Below are 20,620 nucleotides of genomic sequence, written 5' to 3'. Positions count from 1 at the left end.
CTCTGGTGAAATTGTCCTGATTGCCGATGGGACAGGATTGAATGAGGAATGTCTCAAGTGATCTGCCCCTACCTTACATGCTCCCTCTCAAACAAGATTTTTGAAAAGAGAAAAATCACCTCTGATGAAGAGAAATCCCAGTACCAGGGAAGCACATGGGAAATTCAACAAACCAAGATTTCCCATTTTCTCCCAGAAATGGGAGCAGAAAATATTTAATCATTCAAGACTTAAGTATTAAGAGTCTAATAATCACTATTGCTTTGTTTTTTAGTAATGCTTTGATTTTTCAAAGTGTCATTTGCCCTGCACATTTTTTCTTTGATGATGACTTGTTTTTTTCCAGCACTGAACATCAGTGCCTTGATCCAGGAGTGACTGGTATATATTAAGTTGTGAGCAGATAGCTCTCTTTCAGTCACTTTATAATATTATATAGATGTATCCATGCCCAATTGAAAGCTAATGACTTTTTGTCCCCCTAAAGTATTTTATCCAGATGGTTATTCATAAATGTGTAGTTAAGAATCTGCTCTCTCCTTTCAAAAAGGAATTGATCTGTATAAATCTAATTAGTATGTCCTGACATTAAAATACTTATTAGTATGACCTGCAGGTTACAATATAGGTGTTAACATATTTTGCAATAGTAAAAGATTTCATTTTATCATTTGTGCACTGTGTACATGATGTTTCAATGTCTCAGGATAGTAAAGCAATGAAGAGAAGTAAATAGATCACCAATGTAGCTGGCAATTTTCTCTTTAAATTGACCGATTATTAAGATTCTAAAGCTATTACCAAGCTAAGAAAAAAAAGTATTGGAAGAGTAGATAGGCAGTAAACAAGGAGCCCATATGGATTTAGAAATGGGAGTTAATGGATGTAAAAAATTATGTTTTGGAAGTAAGATGTGTCAAGAGTTTCCAAAAGCCAATCTGAGGTAGTTTTCACAACAGAAAGAGCAAGAAATCGAAGGAAAGCAGTAGCCGTAGGCAAAGCTCAGTGTGAAGCTAATCCCAGAAGAAACCAAATTTCTTTCTTCTTCTTTGAATGTGAAGATGGTTGGTGCCCAGGCTGCAGAGCCCATGGGGTTTAGAAAAGGGAAGCTGTGTGAAGCATTCATTCTGCCTTCTCCCTCAGCCCTCGGGCTCTGGTTGGAGCTAAGGACAAGACCATGTGCTGCAGGTACAATGGGGCTGAGCCGGTGTGCTCTGGCCATGGACTGGAGAGCACCTTTAAGCTCCTGTCCTCAGCACAGGCTGGCACTGGTGATTGCTGAAATAGCAGGACAGTCCTGAGCAGGCACTGGTACGTTCAACAATCACTATGGAAGAATAAGGAGATGTGACTCAGGATAGATCAAGCCAGGCTACATTGATTTTTCTGTGCCAAAACCAATGGTTTCTGGAATAACAAAGGCAGGCAAGTTCTCCTTGTTGTGTTCCTCTGACACTTCTAAGCTTGCTCTATCCCTACAGTTGCCTCCTTCCTCCTCAGCCCCTGGGGAGCATAAGGATTTTGATATGTGGATTGTCAGTACTCAGAGGTCCTGAATGATCTCTTGGGGTTAAGAGATGTCTGGTCAGGGACATGGAAAAGGATGAGCGGAAGTTCCAGGAAACCTAAACCACATTTGAATTCTAGGAAACTTTTCTAGAGGATATGAACATATAAATAGCCTTATTGTTAGAATGCACGTTCCATGCCACCTTGGGGTTTGTCCAACATAACCATGTTAGATTTACTTAGATTTAGTAACTTTTCATTGCAAAATCTCTGAGTTAAAGTGTGTATTTTATATTTTATGTGCAGGGCAGAGTGATAATAATAGGAATACGCATACACACACACACACATTTCATTAGCAGTTAGTAGAAAGATACCTAATTTAATGTTCTTAAAACCTCCTTTTTTTTAATTTTTTTTTATTTTTTATTTTTTCTTGTTGAAGAAGCCTGCATCTCTTGTAGACACCGACCTTGCATCTGTGGCAGAAGCATCCAGCTGCCCTCAGTGGAGCAGCCTCGCTCAGGTGTGTGCCTGGCCATGGTTGTGTCTGTGCTGCAGGAGCCCAGGGCAGCGCTGGGCGAGCACCAGCCCCAGCCTGTGTGCCCACAGCTTGCCTTTCCTCAGGCGTGGGAGGTGGGGAGCAGGCGCCTACACGTAGGCACCATCGTGGAGAACGGGCAGGCTGAGGGTGAAATCTGGCAGCGTTAGCATGGCAATACAGACACAGCCCTTCCAGACAATAAAAAGTTAATGGTTGCAAAACAGCAGGCAGTTCTTGAGGAGGAGATGGAATTTCCACTACGTGATCCAGTTGATGAAATTAGATTTTATGAGTTTCAACCGATTCAGGGCTTCAGGCTTTAAGACAGAATCTCCAAGTCCTTTCAGATTCCCTAAGTGCTTCCCACTTTGTCATTTCAGGATGCTCACCAGAACCCCGAGTGTTGTTGCCCAAGTGTTCCTTCTTCTAAGCATAGTCCTTGTTATTGCTATTGCAGTGATTCAGATAAATCAGCAACAGATCCTCTCCCCAGGTCTTAAGGTAAGTCTTAGGCAACCTCAGGAAGGAGAACAATGTTTTGAACTGATATTTAATAATGTGCCTTTCTAAACTCGTTTTTATGGGGTGATTCAAATGAGCTTACAGCCATAAATTAATGTTTAATCATATCATCATGGGAAAGCTGAAGCTGAGAGAAAAAGAGAATTGGTCAAGGGTCAGTAGCAAAGCAGGAAAAGTATTTCTTCATTCCCTCTCTGTGGTGGCTATCGCACCATGTCTTCTTCAGGACTGAAAGGCCAAATGGAGAGAATATCTCACTCCTTTTATTTTTTCTTTTCCTTTTTTTTTTTTTTTTTTTTAAGTTTTGCCAGAGATTGGAAGTAATTTTAAAATAATTTTGAAGTGGGAAATACCCAGAGTTTAAATTCTGGCCCCAAGCACAGCTGGGAAGTTGATGTTGACATCTTTGCAAATTGCTCCTGTGTATCAAAAGCATTTGGGCTCTAAGTATGCACTTGATCCTTTACCACACGTTGGGACTTGCTGGATACTAACGGAAGCAAGCTAACTTCTTTAAGGGGGGCAGAGCAAATTGCAAAAGACAAACTGAAATACTCTGAAGATCAGGCTTTACCTTCTGCTGTGGAACATTTGTGCAGATTCTTCAATGAGAGATTGCACAACTGAGGAAAAGCTGTAGAAAATACACTTCTGAGAGGCCTGGCATGTAGAGTTCTGTTTTTTTCCCCACGATCCTTTTGTCAGATTTTTCTTTGAAGTCCCTTCTACTTTCCATCTGCATGTGTATTTAGCTGGATAGTTCACACACTGATAGGCTAATGCCTCATTGCACTTCATGGGATTATAAACACCTTTGGCTTGGTCTGAATCATTTGGTGGTGTGTGAGTCAGACAATGGGATAAAACTGAAATTCTGATACCCCTTTTCTGTGTTTGTGTGGTGTGGCAGGGGGTGTGTGCTGGGCTTGTGTATGGGGCCACAGTGCCTCAAGTATGTGCTCTGTTGAGCCCCAAATGCTGCTTGCAGCAGCCTCGCATCCCACCAATTTTCATGCAAGGCAAGACTGGACTGACATGTATCCTGGCTGAAGCCAGGACAAGGCTGAAGCCACTATCTAAAAGACAGCCTACACATCCCTTGTGTTTGCCATTAATTCAGTTTCACATCCAGAATGATAAAACTGTTTACCTTCCTCCTTGAGGAAGCATTGGAACCACCTGGACTATCTGGAGCTGGTTTAAGTGGGGAGGTTTGCTTCCTGAATCACAGCAGCTTCACAGCAGCTTCTGTAGGGAGGCTGCTCTTTCCTCTACTGGATGTGCCTTGGCTTTGGATTTGAGTTTGGGCTGTAAGCCTGCTAATGCAGGTGATATGGAGGGCCCTGAGTTTGATTCCTGAGACACTGAGTTGTCCTCAGTGAGTAATTTACATTCACAAGAAATTCACAGGTAGGAGGAGGACCTTGGTAAGCCAGTGAAGGCCTCCAGTACCTGGCTGATATGATGGAGCCTGGAAATGACAGTGTCCTGAACTTAATGGTTGATTAAAATTAATTATGGTGACAACATGATAAAAGCAGATTGATTTTTTTGTAAATGGCCTTATTCTTTTGTTACTGTTTGTGCTACCTGTGACATAACAGCTCTTTCCCAAGATGTATGTTGAGAGCATCCATTGTGGCACAAGAGATAAATTATATGCTATGCCACTGGTGTTTTAAACTGTTGTTGCAAAATCGAATATTTTGGATCCTTGATGGCTGGATTATCTGAAGACTGAGCCAGTGATTAGTGAAGGAAGGGCCTGCCCATTGCACGAGGCTGGGGCACTGAAAGGTCTCATGACTCACTGATACACACCATGAAGTGAGAAGAGTGATGAAGGAAACACAAACGTCCTCAGTGAAGTCTGCAATTGTAAATGATGATAGCACTGAATGAAACAAGCCTTTATACCAGCCAGAAAAAAAATAAAATCAAATCTGTTGGTCTATTGCTGTTTTGTGAACCCTAGAGGAAAAAACCCCACTTCATTATTGTATTTCTTTAATTTGCCTCTCGAGGTGGTACAGTTTTCAACACCTAAATTTTTCATGTCTCTTTTGGCTCTTAGGAAGTGTTTTGCATTGTTTGTGGCTGTTGTACTTGATTAAAAATTGTTCAGACCTATGCAGCTGAACTGAAGCATGCATCTAGCATAGATCTGCTTTTGTGACCTGCATCTTCCCGTGGCTGGTTTAGCTTGTTAGCATCTCTTGGCAGTTTCCAAAGTGATTAGAAGGCAGGTGATCCATCATAACTGTGCCTGATTTAAGGGTTTATGCATCTCTATGTCCTCATATAGGACTGATAGGCTGAAAAGGTGATTGATCCTGGGGCTTTTGCTTGTTTATCTATTGGGATTACTACTCCTCAGGATGTACCTACAAAGGCATATTCCCATAATAAATATTTTCCTTCAAGTCACTTTTTTCCCCCCCTTTCCTCTTTCTTTTTTCCTCTGGACTAGAAAACAGAACTCTGAAACTTTTCTGGGTTAATGTTGTCTCCCTGTCTTGTCTGACTAATCTAGTCCATTGAGTAGATGGTGCAGTTCTTGGATGTTATGGAATCACCAGGCCTTTGAGATGATGGAAATACTCAACCAGACAGTTGAAGTAAAAAGGAAAAAAGGGAGAAAAGTAGTTCTGTTCTTTAATAGCTGCTAGCCTGGGATAAGGGTTTGCCAATGCTCTCACAGTGCATTTCAAGGCAGGAAAGCATTGCTTGCCCTTAAAGGGCAGCCAAAGGTGATCCAACATGCAACGTGGACAGAAATCTGATATCCCTAGAAAATTTTAAGCTAGACAGTTTTTCTTTGGCAAACCTGCTAAGACAAGGCTTATAGAATTCACTCACCTTCTTGAGATGCAGCATCCTGTGTCATTTCTGGTTTTTTAATTAAAGATTAATCTTGGTCCTAACATGTGGCACAGTTGTCACTGGTCACCACTTTTTGAGGCTGCATGGGCCAGTTTGCACACAGGGAACTCACACAAGTCCTGAGGAGCTTCATGAGTCACCGTGAAATGGGCCCAAGAGACCTTTTCAGAAATCAGCATCTCTTTTAAGGATGTGTAGGAAACATAGAGGAGGAGGAGAAAGAGGAGAAACAAAATAAAAAAAATTGTCAGTCACACATTGATTCAGATAAGTATGCCACTACTCTTTGGGATGGGAATCTCTTACTTCCAAAAGGGACATGGGAAATGCAGGGGAAGAGGGAAGTAGCTCAAAAAGCCCACAGTTAACTGAGGTAAAAATGCTTCCATTATCTTCCAGCTCTCCTTAGGCATAGTTAGCTCTAAAAGTAGCCAAGTTAAAAGCTTATGTTTGGCACTTTAAGTTGACTGAGACTAGATTTAATTAGTAGTCCTTAAGCAGATTGACCATTACTGTGTTATCTACGTCCAGGGTCCTCATGTCTTCCTAGGAGAGGAAATACACTCAAATCATTTTTGCTAAAGTAGTTACTGAAAAAGAACCTGATGCTGTAGTGGTTTGATAGTATTTGTGGAGTCTTTAATCTTTTAGTGGATCAGGGTAAATGTTGTCTGCATAACTATAAATTAAATTTTCATTATCTAACAGTCCTTTGTGAAACAAACTAGACTGGTATTGCTGATATTTTTTGGGGGCCAGGAGTTTTTAGGATTACAGTAGAGTCTGGGAATAATCAGGTGTGGAAGCTGAATGGTTTGCCACCTGAAGCAGTGATCCTTCCCAGTCAGACTTTTTGGTCCCCCAGGGAGGCAGTGGGATGGAATTTATCAGCCTGCTACAGGGGCTCTTACTGCTTTGCAGACAGATGGAGGCTCTCATTTTTCAGTACTGTCAGGCTCCTGGGCATCCGTCTGTTTCAAAAGAAAAGAGCTGAGAGAAAAATGCACCCTTTACTGTGTGACTCCTACCAATTAGGTGACTTTGGAAGAGCTAAACATACTTGCAGGGATCATAAAGAGGATACAAAAATTGCATTTTGCTTCCCTTTATGAGATTGCCTTCCCAGTTACTACAGTTTTCTCATGCCATAAAATATGGGAAAGGGGGAAAGACTGGTCTGGTGAGCAGTGGGGTGGGATGGAGAAACCTGTGCTTCAATCCCAGAGTCCAAGGGACCTGGGGCAAGTAATTTAAATAGCTCTCATTTATTTTATAAATAATCATGGGGTAACATTGATTCTCTTTCCCTCTGTGTTGTCTCATACTCTGGCACAGCCTGTTCTCAGAGGCAAGCTCTCAGGTGGAGTAAACCACTCCAAGGGAGAGGTTTATGGGGCAATTAGGAAAGAACCAGACTTGTTACATCATCCTTACTGTCTGCTGTTAGGTACTTTACCTCTTTGCTCATAGCTTTATGGATCCCTTGTGCATCCTTGAATCTAAAGCCTGTGCTTAGATTTCAAACCCTTCTGTGTTCAGGGAATGGACTGGGATAAAGGGAAATGAACCTGCTCCAAAATCAGGCCTTAACACTGTGTTATCTATTTGTCAGTGTGGGTTTTGAACCTGATGCTGAAAGGAGATGAGCATTCTCCATCCCCACTGAATTAATTATTGAAGATATGTAGCATGTTCCTTGGTTTGCAGCCAGGTTCATTCTGTGCTTGGCTGTTGGATTCATGCCTAAGCGCCTAACACTCAAATTAATCTCTCTTGTAAATAATACACTGTGCATGCATTTTCTAAATGTCTAGTGGTGCAGTGCAGCTGCACATGGGCATTTAAGCTGTCATTGTTTGTTTCTTCATCTAATGTATTCTTTCTTAATCCCCAGTATGGAATAGTCCTTGATGCTGGATCCTCTCGGACTACAGTCTATGTCTATGAGTGGCCGGCAGAAAAAGAAAACAACACGGGAGTAGTGAGCCAAACCTTCAAGTGCAATGTGAAAGGTGAGCTCAAAGGAAGGTTCCTTAGTTGTTTTTAGCCTTGCTTGTACTGTTTATTTCCCTTCCCTTCCCTTCCCTTCCCAGTGCTGTGGAGGGAAGACTGTCAAGACTATGTCTGTATCTGTCAGCATTAGTTCTTCTCCTACTGATACAGTAAGCTGCTCTAATCATTGCACCAGAGAAAGGAAATTGTAGCAAAATTTGATTTACTCCATGGCAGTGCATGATTGGTGCAGACAGAATTCAATCTCAAGACAGGACCTGTAAATGTTCAGTGCTTGCGTTTCTTTCAGAATAAAAGTCATATATATTTTAAAATAGCTTGGAATAAAAAGAGTTTTGGAAGAATAGCTTTTGTTGGATGTTAGTTGTTAATTAAGCTTCTCCACACCACAAAACTAGGAAGTAGTAATAAAACTATTGAGTCAAATAGCTAAATTGGCAGAACTATTTCTGCCAGGATGTCATTGTTTTATCAAATATGTAGCTGTGGCCTCTGTCTCAGGAAGACCTCTGTCTGTGCACAGCTAGAAGATGTCCCACAGGTACCACTGGCTACTTGCCCTGTCTTTTGTCTGAGGTTTTGAATTTATTCCTCACAGACAGACAGACAGACTAGGCTGACTTCTGATCACACTCCGGTATGGTTAGGGGGTTGTGGATTCCTTCATAGGAATCTTAGTCAACTTCAGGGACATCTGACTCAGCTTTCAAAGTTATGGAAATGCCATGCATTTTGTGAAGACAGATGGCCAGGTAGGGGAGGGAAATCAGGTTTTCTGTTCTCTGATAATAACTGCAGTGTTCAAAGAGAATCTTTTCCTTCTGTCTCAGTCATGATCTTGCAAAGTCTTACATCCCTCTTTGTGTCTGGAAATAGATGCTGGAGATGTAGCCACAGAGGCCCATGAGTAACAGGGAGCAGAAGGCAATGGTTTCTTAACAGCACCAGCATTTCTATCTTCAGTGTTAAACATATGTGTGGACATTCTCAGCAATTCTAGAGTAAGGAAAGGAAAGCAAGTGTAACATGAACAGAAGTAATGCACTGTCATGTCTCTAATGATGAAATGTCCTTACAAACTGCTGGAATGGTGGCCAGCCTGCCGAGGGGAGGGGTACTCTGCTAACTCATGTCTTGACTCATTAAGAATGTTTGCCTTTAGGAATTCTGATTTGGGAAAAATGCACAGAGAAACTGCATTATTCTTCTTCTCAAAAAAACCCCAAAACAAAACGGCAGTGCCTTGTGAATCCTCTTGAATTGGTTTAGATTTTGTTTTACCTCTGGGGAACACAAATAAATTACAAAACAGAGAAGTCCAACTTGCTGTGAACTCTCTAGGTTTGTGGCCTTAGCCATGACCAGCCAAGTACTCCCACATCCCTGAGTGTACAAACTCTCCAGGGCTCAGTCTTCTAGTCTTGGATAACTGCACTGGAGGAGACAGAGGGCTGGTTCATGGGAGATGTCCCCAGCTAAGCTGTGGGTGACAGTGGTGAACACATCTGTCAGTGTTTCTTTAGTGACCCTTTAACCATAGTCTTAAGCATTTAAACTGGGGGATAGCTCTGGGCACAATAAAAGGCAGATTTTCACATACCTACTGAACTTGAAGGTCAAGTGATCAACTACTCTGTGAGTTTTGTGGTGGTTTTATGACTTAATTTCTGCCTTTGTTAAGTACCTCTGCCCTTGTGTATAGGAACCAGCCCCAAATCAAAATCCTCACTTTATAGTGCAGTTAATCTGTCCTGGTAAGGCTCTAAGCATTAGCAAAGCAGCCAGTTGTCCAGAAGGACATGGTCATTGCCTTGTGACCTGCTCTGTCTGAGCACTGGCAGATGGGAAGTTGCAGCCACCAAAGGAGTGTGAGGCAATGGCAGCTGCTGAAGATGTTGCTGCTCTGTTTTCCTTTGGGAGCAGCTTTCCTTCCAGTTTCAGACCTGTTTGAGCTAGACTTAAGACTTTCAGAAAGTCTTATTTCAAAACCAGGGCTGTGAACATCTAATGGTGACATGGTAATGTTTAGGTTGAAATTCACACAGTCAAAACAGGAGTTTTGGAGCGTGGAGTCTGTAAACGCTTACATATTTTTTTGTTCTCTTTCTGTCAATGCAATGTGACTGAACATAAATGGTTTCTCTTTCAATTAAGAAATTAAATTAAGAATTAAGAAAGGTGGCTAAGAGCCACCTTTTGCTTAGCTTGGGACCAGGTTGTGCAAGACATGGCTGTTACAGAGGCAGATGGAGTTCTGGCTATTGTTGTCCATGCCACTTCCTCAGCTAGGGAATTTCAGTAAGGAATGTTTTATTTACACCCAACTTGAGCCTGAACAAGTCAAGATCCTGATGGTCCTCAGAGTGTTGAGCAAGGCAGGACTTTGATTTTAATAGTTCAAATAGCTATGCCTTATGCAGCATGATGTAACTCCCATTCCTGCTCTTTGAAGGCTTTGGAAATTTGGAAAGCTGTTTCCTGGTTCATGCACCAGAGCAGACTTGTACCGCAATGAATTCAAGAGCCATTTCTGTGCATCTTGAAATGCACAGGCACCACATTGTTCATTCCATAAGCACTCCTGGTTTTCAGCCATCCTACCCTTGTTTGCAGTTACAGTGGGGGCAAGGGGAAAATGTTTTTCTCTTAACACCTGTTTACTAATTGGGCTAATTTGTAGTTGGCAAAGCAGGATGAAATCTATCTCCTTGTTCTCTTTTAGGCCCTGGTATATCCAGCTATGAGAGTAGCCCTGGAGCTCTTGCCAAGCCTCTTGATGACTGTCTGAATAAAGTGAAGGAGAGAATACCAGTTCATCTGCATAAAAACACTTCTGTTTATCTGGGGGCTACAGCTGGCATGAGACTGCTGAGGTATGGCAGAAACTTGAACTACTCCATATGCATACTAGCAGAGCAGTCTGTGAAAACAGAACATGAAAAATGTACTGGATGCATTTTTACCCAAATGGAAATTGGCCATCTCAAAAGGAAATGGAGCCCAGCCAATTTAATTTAATAAACTTTTCTGAGAGGGAAAGCGTGTCTGCATAAAACCACTCTGTTATGCTGTATTAAAAAGAAACTTGCTTTATTTTGGAGAAGGCAAGACTTTAATTTTCTCTTTCACATCTGTCATAAAATACAGTGTTGTGTAAACAGATGATGTTTGTGCACATCCATGGGCAGCAAAGGCAGATGGAAGCTAGACACTGCATTCTGAGTGTGGATGTGATCTGATGTGGTACAGCTTTTGGGGTCTGTCTGTGGCTTTAGCCCTGGCACAAACTGGCTTTATTATATTTGTTCTGTGGCTAAACAGAGCTGGAAGAGAGATTCCAGGACTGTTTTAACCAGAAGCTGTCATATAAACACTCAGTTTACAAAAAATAAAGGTGAATATATAAGGAGAAAAAAACCCCACCCATGAACTTGCATGATGTAGAGTGAAGTTGGTACATACTGCGGGAGTTGCTTGCTGAAACAATGCTGGATACTGGCTGCTCCCTCTCATAAGCTTCCCCTTTAGGGAAATAATGTCTATTTCATTTATTAGGTGATTGTAGAAGTTTTCTTGAATTGCTAGTCAGTGAACAATAAACATGAAATTGCCTTTCCAGATGCTCAGTGTCTCATGTTTTGTGAATCGCTTAGGTTGCAAAATGAATCGGCAGCCAATGAAGTCCTTGCAAGCATTCAAAGCTACTTCAGAGCACAACCTTTTGAATTTAGGGGTGCGCAGATCATAACTGGGCCAGAGGAAGGGGTGTATGGATGGATAACGGCCAACTATTTAATGGGCAATTTCTTAGAGGTGTGTGGAAAAACCTGCATGATTTTCTTTTCACTGTTTCCCTCTTATAAATGAGAAGTTTGAGAGGACATGCCTGTTAAAGTGTCATAGTTGCAACCCCTGTTTCCCCCTGAAGTCTCTAACAGGGTCTTTTTGTGGCAGTCATAGGGCAAACATAAATCAAAGAATATGTTGTTATGGGAATGGGATATGGCAAAAGTAAAATGGTTGGTCCACAAAAAAGAGCTCTTCTCTAAATGACATTGGGTGTCTTACCTAAAATCAAAAGGTTAGATCACTCTTAAATGCATTGGTATGTTTAATGTGACAGATGCTGATTGTCTTGACAGTGGTGCCAACTAAAGATCTTTTCTTCTGCTTATTTGCTGTCCCTGCTGCCCTGCTGGTGAAGGACCTGCCTGGCTTAGGGGTCTCCAAATTGTTTGGCAGTGTTGGCTCACTTGTCTTAAGCAGACAAGACTGTTTGAAGCACGGAAGGTGGTCAGATATGCCTCAACTGAGCCAGCAATCATTCATACACGGCTCCTTCCAAGACTGCTGAAAAGCTGCAGGCTACGAGCAGTGGGCTGCGACACCAACTGTCCCCTGCAGACCAAGTGATACCAGTATAAACACACTCATGCTGTTCTCAAACTTGGAATAGGGCCAGGCAGGAGCCTCAGAGCAGAGAGGGAGTCAGATGTGTTGGAAGATCCCTTTTTAGGTACAGGTATTTGGTGTGATTTCATTCAGAGTAAAAGCTGTACCACGACAATCCGCAATCATTCGTGGCAGGAGTGTGCTGCCCTCAGCACCAACAGCACTTCTGCCAGATTGTCTCACCAGAAAGGAAATTAATTTCAACCAGTACTGCTGAGTACTGCTAGCTGTCCTGACTGAATGGTTCCTATCAGATCATGGCCATTAAATACCACTTGTTGGTGCTGTGATAGCTCCTGGTGTATGCGCTGTTGACTTGCAACACTAAGAAAACAAGTATTGGAATCACACATTCTGTAGGAGTTTTTCTTGTTGTGTGCATTTCGTGTAACAAAAATGACATCATGAAGTTCAAGGCAGTGTTAGTGTTCTACCACATGAATTTTAATCATCCAAATACCAAATTCCATATGGAAAATTAATGAAAATGCACTGCAAGATGCTGTGAAACCAGTCTAGTCTAAAGAATTCTGTGAAGAAATACATGTGGAATATCACTAGTAAAAGAGAGAAATTCTGACCTTTCTTGTGACAACAGGCTGAGAGTCAAATTCTGTGAGGGATTGTTTATGGGAATTTTTCACTGTATAATTTTATTGTGAGTGTATTAGCTAGCCCATAAACCACATAGTTTATCTTCTTGTGTATGCATTCATCTCATCATGCTCATTGGGTAAATATTGACATAGATAATAATGGAAAATCTATATATAGCACTGTGGCTATGTAGATCAAACACAGAATTTGGGGAATATTTTGGGTAGTAGGGAAAAATGCCATCTGAATGGATCAGACTGCAGTTTCAGTGGAGGAAATGTGCAGATTAAGGCTCCTTGTTCTTTTGCCTTTGATGGAGCTTTCATCTGACTAGTTTGCATTTTTCACTCTATTTTCACTCTCTTTTCACTCTCTGTCTCTGTGATCTCTTAGTGTTCGACTCCTTTAATATTTCTTCTTGCCTTGAAATAAGCAAATCTTGATACCATTTCCATCCAGATTAGTTCAAGTTCTCCTGGGTATCTGAACCTCAGTTCCCTACATTCTAGGATAGACACTGCTCTGGCTACTGCTATGCTTTGGTCATTGTGTTGTCCTGTTGAGTGGAACACTATGGGGCATTCCTTCTCCTCTCTTTCAAGATCATTTCACTCTCTGAAGGTACATCCCTCTTACGTAAAAACATCTGCACCTTTTCCTCATAGTTACTTTTTTTTTTTTTTTTTTTTTTTTTTTTTTTTTTTTTTTTAAAATCTAATGCTGGAAAGAGTGCAGGACAAAGAAGGGGGGGAAGTTTCAAGAAGTAAAGAGTAGAAAAGCTTGAGGGGAGAACAAGCAGATGATATTTCTAATTTGCCTTGTTTTTAATTTTACATGTAGAGAAACCTTTGGAGGACATGGGTCCATCCTTATGGAAAAGAGACTGTGGGTGCACTGGACCTTGGAGGAGCTTCCACTCAAATTTCATTTATCCCTGAGGACCCTGAGGAGCACCTCAATAGCACCTTGCAAGTGAAGTTGTATGGTTACAACTACAATGTCTACACTCACAGCTACCAGTGCTATGGCAGAGATGAAGCTGAGAAAAGGCTTTTAGCATTGCTGCTCCAGGTCTGTTTAAGACCCTTTGCTATGTTGCCCTTGCAAGTGTTCAGTAATTGTCTGAGCAGGTTCTTAGGTTTGTGATCTCTTCCCTTTGCTGGAGCCTGGAGACGCCAGTAAGAGCTCAGCTGTGCTTTGTTGTGGCCAAACACACTTAGATTTCATACAAAGAGCTTCATATTTGTTAAAAATTAGCGAGAGTTCTGTGCCATTTGACAAAAAGGCCTGTAAATATTTTGCTGATCTTGCCAACGACTTCTGGAGAAAGGAGTTTCTATGAATTATACTGTTGTGTTGACCAGTCATGTCAGTGAACAAAAATATACATATCTGCAGTTTAAAAAGAGTGCTGTAGCTCATGCCAAATTAGGTCTTTCTTGCTTTTGACTAGTATTTATTTTTTGGGTTTTCTTGTTTGTTTTTGTTTGATTTTTTTCCCCCAGAAATCAAACACTAGTGCCAATGTGGATAATCCCTGTTACCCTCAAAACTATAACACAGCATTAACAATGAAGGACTTCTTTGGCAGCCTTTGTACACAGTCTCTGAGACCAGCAAATTACTACCCAAACCAGCTTGTGAATTTCCATGGAACAGGAGACCCAGGTCTGTGCCAGAAGATGGTTTCTTTATTGTTTAACTTCACTGCTTGCAGAGACAGAGAGGACTGCCCATTTAATGGAATACATCAGCCAAAACCTAAAGGGAATTTTGTGGTAGGTTTGCAAACAGTGTCCTTCTTTCTGAGCTTGCTTGCTCTTGATTTCTGTAGTTCTGAAAGTAACCTGTCATCCACTGCTTTTCTGCAGGCTTTCTCTGGATTCTACTATACAATTAATGCCTTGAATTTATCTGGGCAATTTTCCCTAGATGACTTCAATTCAAGTATGTGGTTTTTCTGTTCACAGAGCTGGGCACAGGTAAGTGGGTTGGTTGGTTGGTTTTTGGTGTTGTTGGGATTTTTCTTTTCCATTTTAGACCTCTGAAAAAGTGATATAAAAATAATATGGACCAGCTATGTGTTCAGAACCTTTTAGAAGGTCTGTATCAACCCAGCATTTGTTTTTCCTTTGTGTTTCAAACTACATAGTATTTCTGTCATGCTTAACACTTGGAATAGGTTTCAAAATTTCATTTCAAGTTCTAACCACACTGTAGAGATGACATGGAAATTTTAGAAACCATAACATCATCAATCTTCAATGTGCAGTTTTACATTTATTTTCATTGTTTACCACATAAGCTATGTCACTTTTAGAGTCTTTCTGAATCCCTGTATCTAGTTGTCTACACCTTTACTTGGTATTTCTGAAAAATGTTACTAACTTCTAATTAAAATGCAAATATTCTCTAGTTACAAAACCCAAAGCATTTGCTTTTTTCCATAATTAACTTGTTTTTTTTTATAAAACCCTTTTTTCAGCTTCATTTTATGCTGCCTAAATTTGAAGAAATATATGCTAGATCCTACTGTTTCTCAGCCAATTTCATTTATTACTTGCTTGTACATGGTTACAACTTCAATGCAGAAACTTGGCCACAGATACATTTTCAAAAGGAGGTGAGTAATAATAATTTTCTGTTACTGTCATTTTAATCCAATGAGCTTGAGGAGGAGACAGAGGATGCAGCAGCCTGCAAAAACAGAATGGTTGTAAACAGCCTTGGTAAATGACTGTCAAATGTTTGGCATAAGACAAAGCCACTTTTCAAATCTCAGGAGCAATCTCAGCCTGTTTTCAAGGGTCTCAGCATTACTTGGAGATGCTACAAAAATTCTTTAAAGAGCTTTAAGAAAAGATCAAACACTTGTGTTTTAAACATATCCGCAGTATTTTGCTCCAGGCAGTGATCTGCCTAAAACACCTCACCAGTCAAGGTCAGTTTGAGGTAACCCTGCTGAGCTGGAGAGCAGAACTCAGCTTTGCTGTCTCCTGGCAGAGCCTTGGAGGAACTGGCAAAGCAATTTGGAGTCACTGAGTGGTGATGAAGCAACGAGGACAGTTTTCATCCTCACCCAGCTCATCCATCTGTGCCATAATCTGGCTCTCTGGAATAAGAATGTATTTTGATGGGGTATTGCCTTTCAGTTGACAGAGAGAGAAGGCTCATAATATCTGTGTCATTGATGCATTTATTTTCCTCTTTGCTACTGCACAGAGCCTCACTCTAAAATCCTATCCCAGACTGTCTCCTAATGTCCATATAGTTTGGAAATGCTTCAGCCCTTGCATGCAAAGCCAACAAAAGAATAGGTTGTAGATCTTCATGGTGTATTCTTAAATCCCCTTAGATGCAGGGCAGGCTGGCAGGCTCTGAATGAGAAATCAAAAGCAATGTTTTCTGAACAGTTGTATCTATTACTCGTGCACTAAGGAATCAAGTGGCATTTTCTTGCCTTATTTTGACCTCTGGTGGACAATCATTAGCAGCTCTGGGGAAGTGTCCAAAGTTGAGCTGTTCCACCAGGAAAACAGCATAGAGTTTACTTTGAGATCTTAATCTCCACTGGGCAGGGGGATGTCATGGGAATAGGACTCTTCTTTTGAAATGTCTTCATTTCAGGTTGGTAACAGCAGCATAGCGTGGTCACTCGGTTACATGCTAAGCCTCACAAACATGATTCCAGCAGAAGGGAAGCTGATCCAGCTGCCTCTGAAACCTTCTCTGTTTGCTGGGCTCCTCGTGTTCCTCACAGCTACGGCGCTGCTGTGTCTCCTCTTCCTCATCTACTTGTGCGTCGTGTCGCACCATCGGAAGGACGTTCCTCGCGTTGAACACGTATTTATTCCAGAATGAATGAGCTTGGCTGGACACAAAACAAAAATGTTACAGTGCAACTAAGCAGAAATATATATTGTATTGTCTCCAGCAGATAGGAGCAGCCAGAAACAGCAACAGTTTCTTGTATTTAGCCAAGACTATAAAAATACTGAGGAAAACAAAACCTCAGAAGGCTTATTTGAAATTAATACTTTTGTTGCCTAGATTTTACACTAGGGTAATCATGAAACTCCAAAAGGCAAAACTACATCCTCTTCATTAGATCTGCCCCTACTAAAATAGTAAGATCTAATGTTGGCTGATCAGCTAAGCTACCCTAGAGATAACAGCACAATCTTACTATGACTGGAGGGTGGGTTTTTTGCTAGGAGTGTATATTTCCTTTTAATTACTGAACACAACCCATGAAAGGAACCTTGGCCTAATGCTAACTTCTGGGTGAGATCCAGAGCTAGATGATTTGCAAAAATTGTAAGTTTTAAACCTCATGATGAGAGGAAGACAGAGGACATTTTACCTTTTGGTCCTGTCCTTATCAAGTGCCAGGACGATGATTTAATGAAAAGAACAGTAGAAAACTGGTAAACTCTGTTGGTCAAACTAGAAGTGGGGAAAGACAGCAAAACAGGAGGACCATGGAGCAAACACAAACATACTTCCTTGGCTGTTATTTCATCCATTTTGAAGTAGCTTTTAATTTATGTTTATTTTTTAAACGGAAGAGCCTAGTTTTGGTTCATTTGCAGGCACAAAAACAAACATGGAACAAAAGATGATAAATAGAGTTCCTGCTTTGGGAACTTTATCCTCACTTCCTCTTTGTCCATGTTGGTGAGACTCCTGGTGGGTTTTTTTTGTTTGCTTGAACTCAAATGACATCCTGGGATTTGGCGAAGGTGAGGGGCTAATTTTAGGAATTGGCATAGTAGTCATGGGGTTTTTTATTTGTTTGTTTAAAATGTGTTTTTTGCACAGAAAATTGCATAACTGGCTGCCTGCATATACACCACACATCTCTGCACCCCTCCAATACCTGTGTCTTACTTCTTTAGCCCAGTGAACAATTTTATTACCATCGTCTGGAGCTGCAGAAAAAGAGTAATTTAAAATGGTTCTGTATCTTCTTTGTATATTCCACTAAAGGTTTCTCCATGCTAATTTAAAGGACAGTTGCCATTAACAGCAGTTGAGCTCTTGGAGTCTGTTCTCTTTGAGTGAAAATTCCATGGGAATAGGACTCTTCTTCGTTGCTCGCGTTGAACACGTATTTATTCCAGAATGAATGAGCTCGGCTGGACACAAAACAAAAATGTTACAGTGCAACTAAGCAGAACTTTATTTTGCCCCCCCCCATTTTTCAAAAATAAAGACAGCAAAAATGACTTCTGGACCAGAAGCATAAATAGAGAAGAGTCACAAAGGGATCTGTGATATGGTGAACTGGAGTGCTTTTGAAATATTTTGGTAATTGTTTCTGTAAATCTAGTTTGTCCAGTGTGCAGCAGAGAAAACATGGGCATATATGTCACTTTGCTTTATAAGGGATTACTTGCATTTTCCTGACAGGTATGTATTATTTTTTTTGTTCATTAACTCTGTGCTAACTGTTGAGCTCAGGTAGTGATGGATTTGATCACAGTGGCAGATGTTTAAGACAAAATTAAACAAGCCAGTAGCAACTCTGGGAGGTGGGAACATGGCAGCTATCCTTGTGTGCAGTGCTGACACTAAAAGCCCTGAAGTAGTCTAATTTCTGAAACTGGAGCAAGCACTGGATAATGACAAGAATTGAAAGGAAGAGCTGTGATATAATTGTTTTTATTGCAGTTCCAAATGGATTGATCCCCATCACAAGGAGGTGTAATAAACTGTCAACACCTCTCAGGACTTTTGAGCCTGTCTCTAAACAGAGCTATATCTTTTGGTACCATAGAGACCCAAAAACACCTCTGCTCTGGTACGTAAGACTTGCTTTGGAGGTGGAACAAAATGCTTTCACACTTTAGTAACTGAACCTAAATTTAAGTATCTCATAGTTGCCGTCAGAAGACACCAGAGTTTTCAGTGTCCTTTTCTAACTTTCACAGAAATGCTTTTTGTAGTTTTTCACACTGAAACCCTGACCTGCATACCCACATATTGTTGGTCTCAGGCAGTGCCAGTCTGTACTGACTTGATACATATGTATTATTTCAGCTGTCTGGACAGAGTCTCAGATCTGAACAATCCATTACCATGTTAAGCCCTTCTTTCAAGGCCAAGAGGAACAGGAGCCAGTCTCCAGGCCAGCAAAACACCTTTTCTGTGTGGGTTCAGGAACGTACTGCTGGAGCTGCAGTCACGGGTGCCTTGGTCAGCCTCTGCACTGTCCTTCAGCAGCATTGGGATCCACCTGGCAGATGCTTCTGTTAAACATTCTGATCCAGAGCTCTCCTGAAAGTGCAGCAAACAGCTGGCTTCCTTTGAAAGCCCCCCCATTGTCCACCAAACCTCACACTCCCTTAAATCATAGGACTCTCTCAGCTTCATCTATTCCCAGCATTGATTAGGGGATGGATAGGAGAAGAGTGGCCAGTATTTTTACCCATAAATAATGTTTTTAATTTCAGTCTTTTGTTTCTGTATCACCTTCTTACTTATGTTTGGTTGTGGGGTTGGGGTTTTGTTTTCTTTTGTGCTTTTTTTAGTAGGCTGACAGATGATTTGAAGCGAGCTAAATATCTTTATAAATGAAAAAAAAAGAAAAAAGTGATTTTTCAAGCAGATCAATAGGGCTTTGTTCCTTCTCTATTGATATACTGCTAAGTCTTGTCAGTCTCACTGGAGTAGCAATAAGGTAAAAGGTATTATAAGATGATGAAGAGCTCTGTGGCATCAAAGTATATCTGATAAAGTGTAAAATTTACTTCAGAGTGCATGGACATTACAGAGGCTGGCAAGATATATTTTGTGTGATGAATCTGTAACTGCAGTTATGGGTGGAAAAAAAACCCAGACAGCTGGATAAGAGCATTAAAATGTTTTCTTTAGTTGCCAAATTTCAGTGGAAAATTGTATTTTGGAATATTTACTTGCCCTACAAAACATTTGCTTTTGAGTGGCAGGGCCATTCAGATGTGGTTTTACACAAATGGAACACACTTGGAAGTTAGTCTCTGTAGAGCTGGCAGCTAAAGAACAAATAAATTTGTTCAAGAACCACTTGGACTTCCAGATGTACTTGGATAGGCCCAGTATCTGTTCAAAGAACCAAATTCCCCTGGTGAATCACCTGTTTTGTTTTTTCAGTACTTCCCTCTTGTCCTTATGTATTCAGTCTCCCTTGGTGTCACCAGGATACCCACCTGCTCCATTGTAGCTCTCTGGCAGTTTCAGATGGGAAAGCTGAGGGTGTTGAACTTCCAGCCAAGCAGCTTCAACAACCACAGCCAACTCCTCCCCCAGGTGTGAGCTGGAGCCAGACCCACTGGCCAGATCCCTGTCCTGCTGTCTAGAACTGAGAGGATCGCTGGGAGAGACAGGGAAGTTGACAACACTTGGGAATGTGTACAAACCAGAGGTTATTTATCCTTGTACACTCTTCAGTGCCTGCTTATGAAGATTAATAAAATTGTGAAAAGTTAAGCCAAGTGTACTTTTTATTTTTAGCATGTCTTAGAGGGTAGCACTCACTCTTATCAGAATTTTCATACTGGTAGAAAAACTACTGTTAATAGGGAGGGAAAAAATGCTGTTCTAGGTGCTGGAAATTTGCAAGCTGCAAAACTGATCCAGGTGCTGAAGTGGACAGGACTCATTATCTCCTGAATGCCATATTCTCGGCATGAAAAATCCTGATGGTTAAAAGAAAGACACTTATTTTTACACACACACACACACACACACACACACACACACACACACATATAAATATATATATATATATTAAAAAGCTGCCTGTTTCACTGGTGAGGTCTCCTTTCCTGCTGATTAGGCTTGAAAGTTGTGGTCATTTCACCCCAGCCAGCAACCAAGCCCCAGGCAGCCACTCGCTCGTTCCTCCACCAGCAGGATTAGGGTGAGAATGGAACGCTAAGAGCTGGAAAACTCATGAGCTGAGATAAAGACAGTTTAATAAAGTAAAAACCACACGCACAAATAAATAAAAACAAATAATTAATTCATTGTTCCTCATGGGCAAGCTGTTGTCCAGCCACCTCCAGGAGAGCAGGGCTCCAAATATATATATATATATTAAAAAGCTGCCTGTTTCAC

The 20,620-nt window shown here is 41.1% G+C and overlaps 1 protein-coding gene and 1 long non-coding RNA gene across 2 annotated transcripts; one reads left to right on the top strand and one right to left on the bottom strand.

Annotated features, from left to right (window-relative positions):
- The first annotated feature begins 2,430 nt into the window (after window positions 1-2,430).
- Window positions 2,431-16,382, top strand: ENTPD3 (ectonucleoside triphosphate diphosphohydrolase 3). Its single transcript, XM_041466476.1, has 9 exons — window positions 2,431-2,554; window positions 7,353-7,470; window positions 10,194-10,344; window positions 11,125-11,284; window positions 13,361-13,591; window positions 14,026-14,298; window positions 14,392-14,502; window positions 15,006-15,143; window positions 16,148-16,382. Exons 1-9 carry the CDS (start codon window positions 2,435-2,437, stop codon window positions 16,379-16,381), a joined length of 1,536 nt encoding a protein of 511 aa, XP_041322410.1. The 5' UTR covers window positions 2,431-2,434; the 3' UTR covers window position 16,382.
- Window positions 16,275-20,524, bottom strand: LOC121352992. Its single transcript, XR_005955019.1, has 3 exons — window positions 19,711-20,524; window positions 18,601-18,799; window positions 16,275-16,391 (listed from the first exon to the last, which is right to left on the bottom strand). It is a non-coding gene; the product is annotated as an uncharacterized LOC121352992 (long non-coding RNA).
- Window positions 20,525-20,620: the final 96 nt, after the last annotated feature.

Source organism: Pyrgilauda ruficollis, unplaced genomic scaffold (assembly GCF_017590135.1).
Source record: "Pyrgilauda ruficollis isolate IOZ18807 unplaced genomic scaffold, ASM1759013v1 scaffold2, whole genome shotgun sequence".
In the NCBI taxonomy this organism is placed as follows: Eukaryota; Metazoa; Chordata; class Aves; order Passeriformes; family Passeridae; genus Pyrgilauda; species Pyrgilauda ruficollis.
Note: the sequence above shows the minus strand (reverse complement) of the source record. Positions and strands in the feature narration are given on the sequence as shown.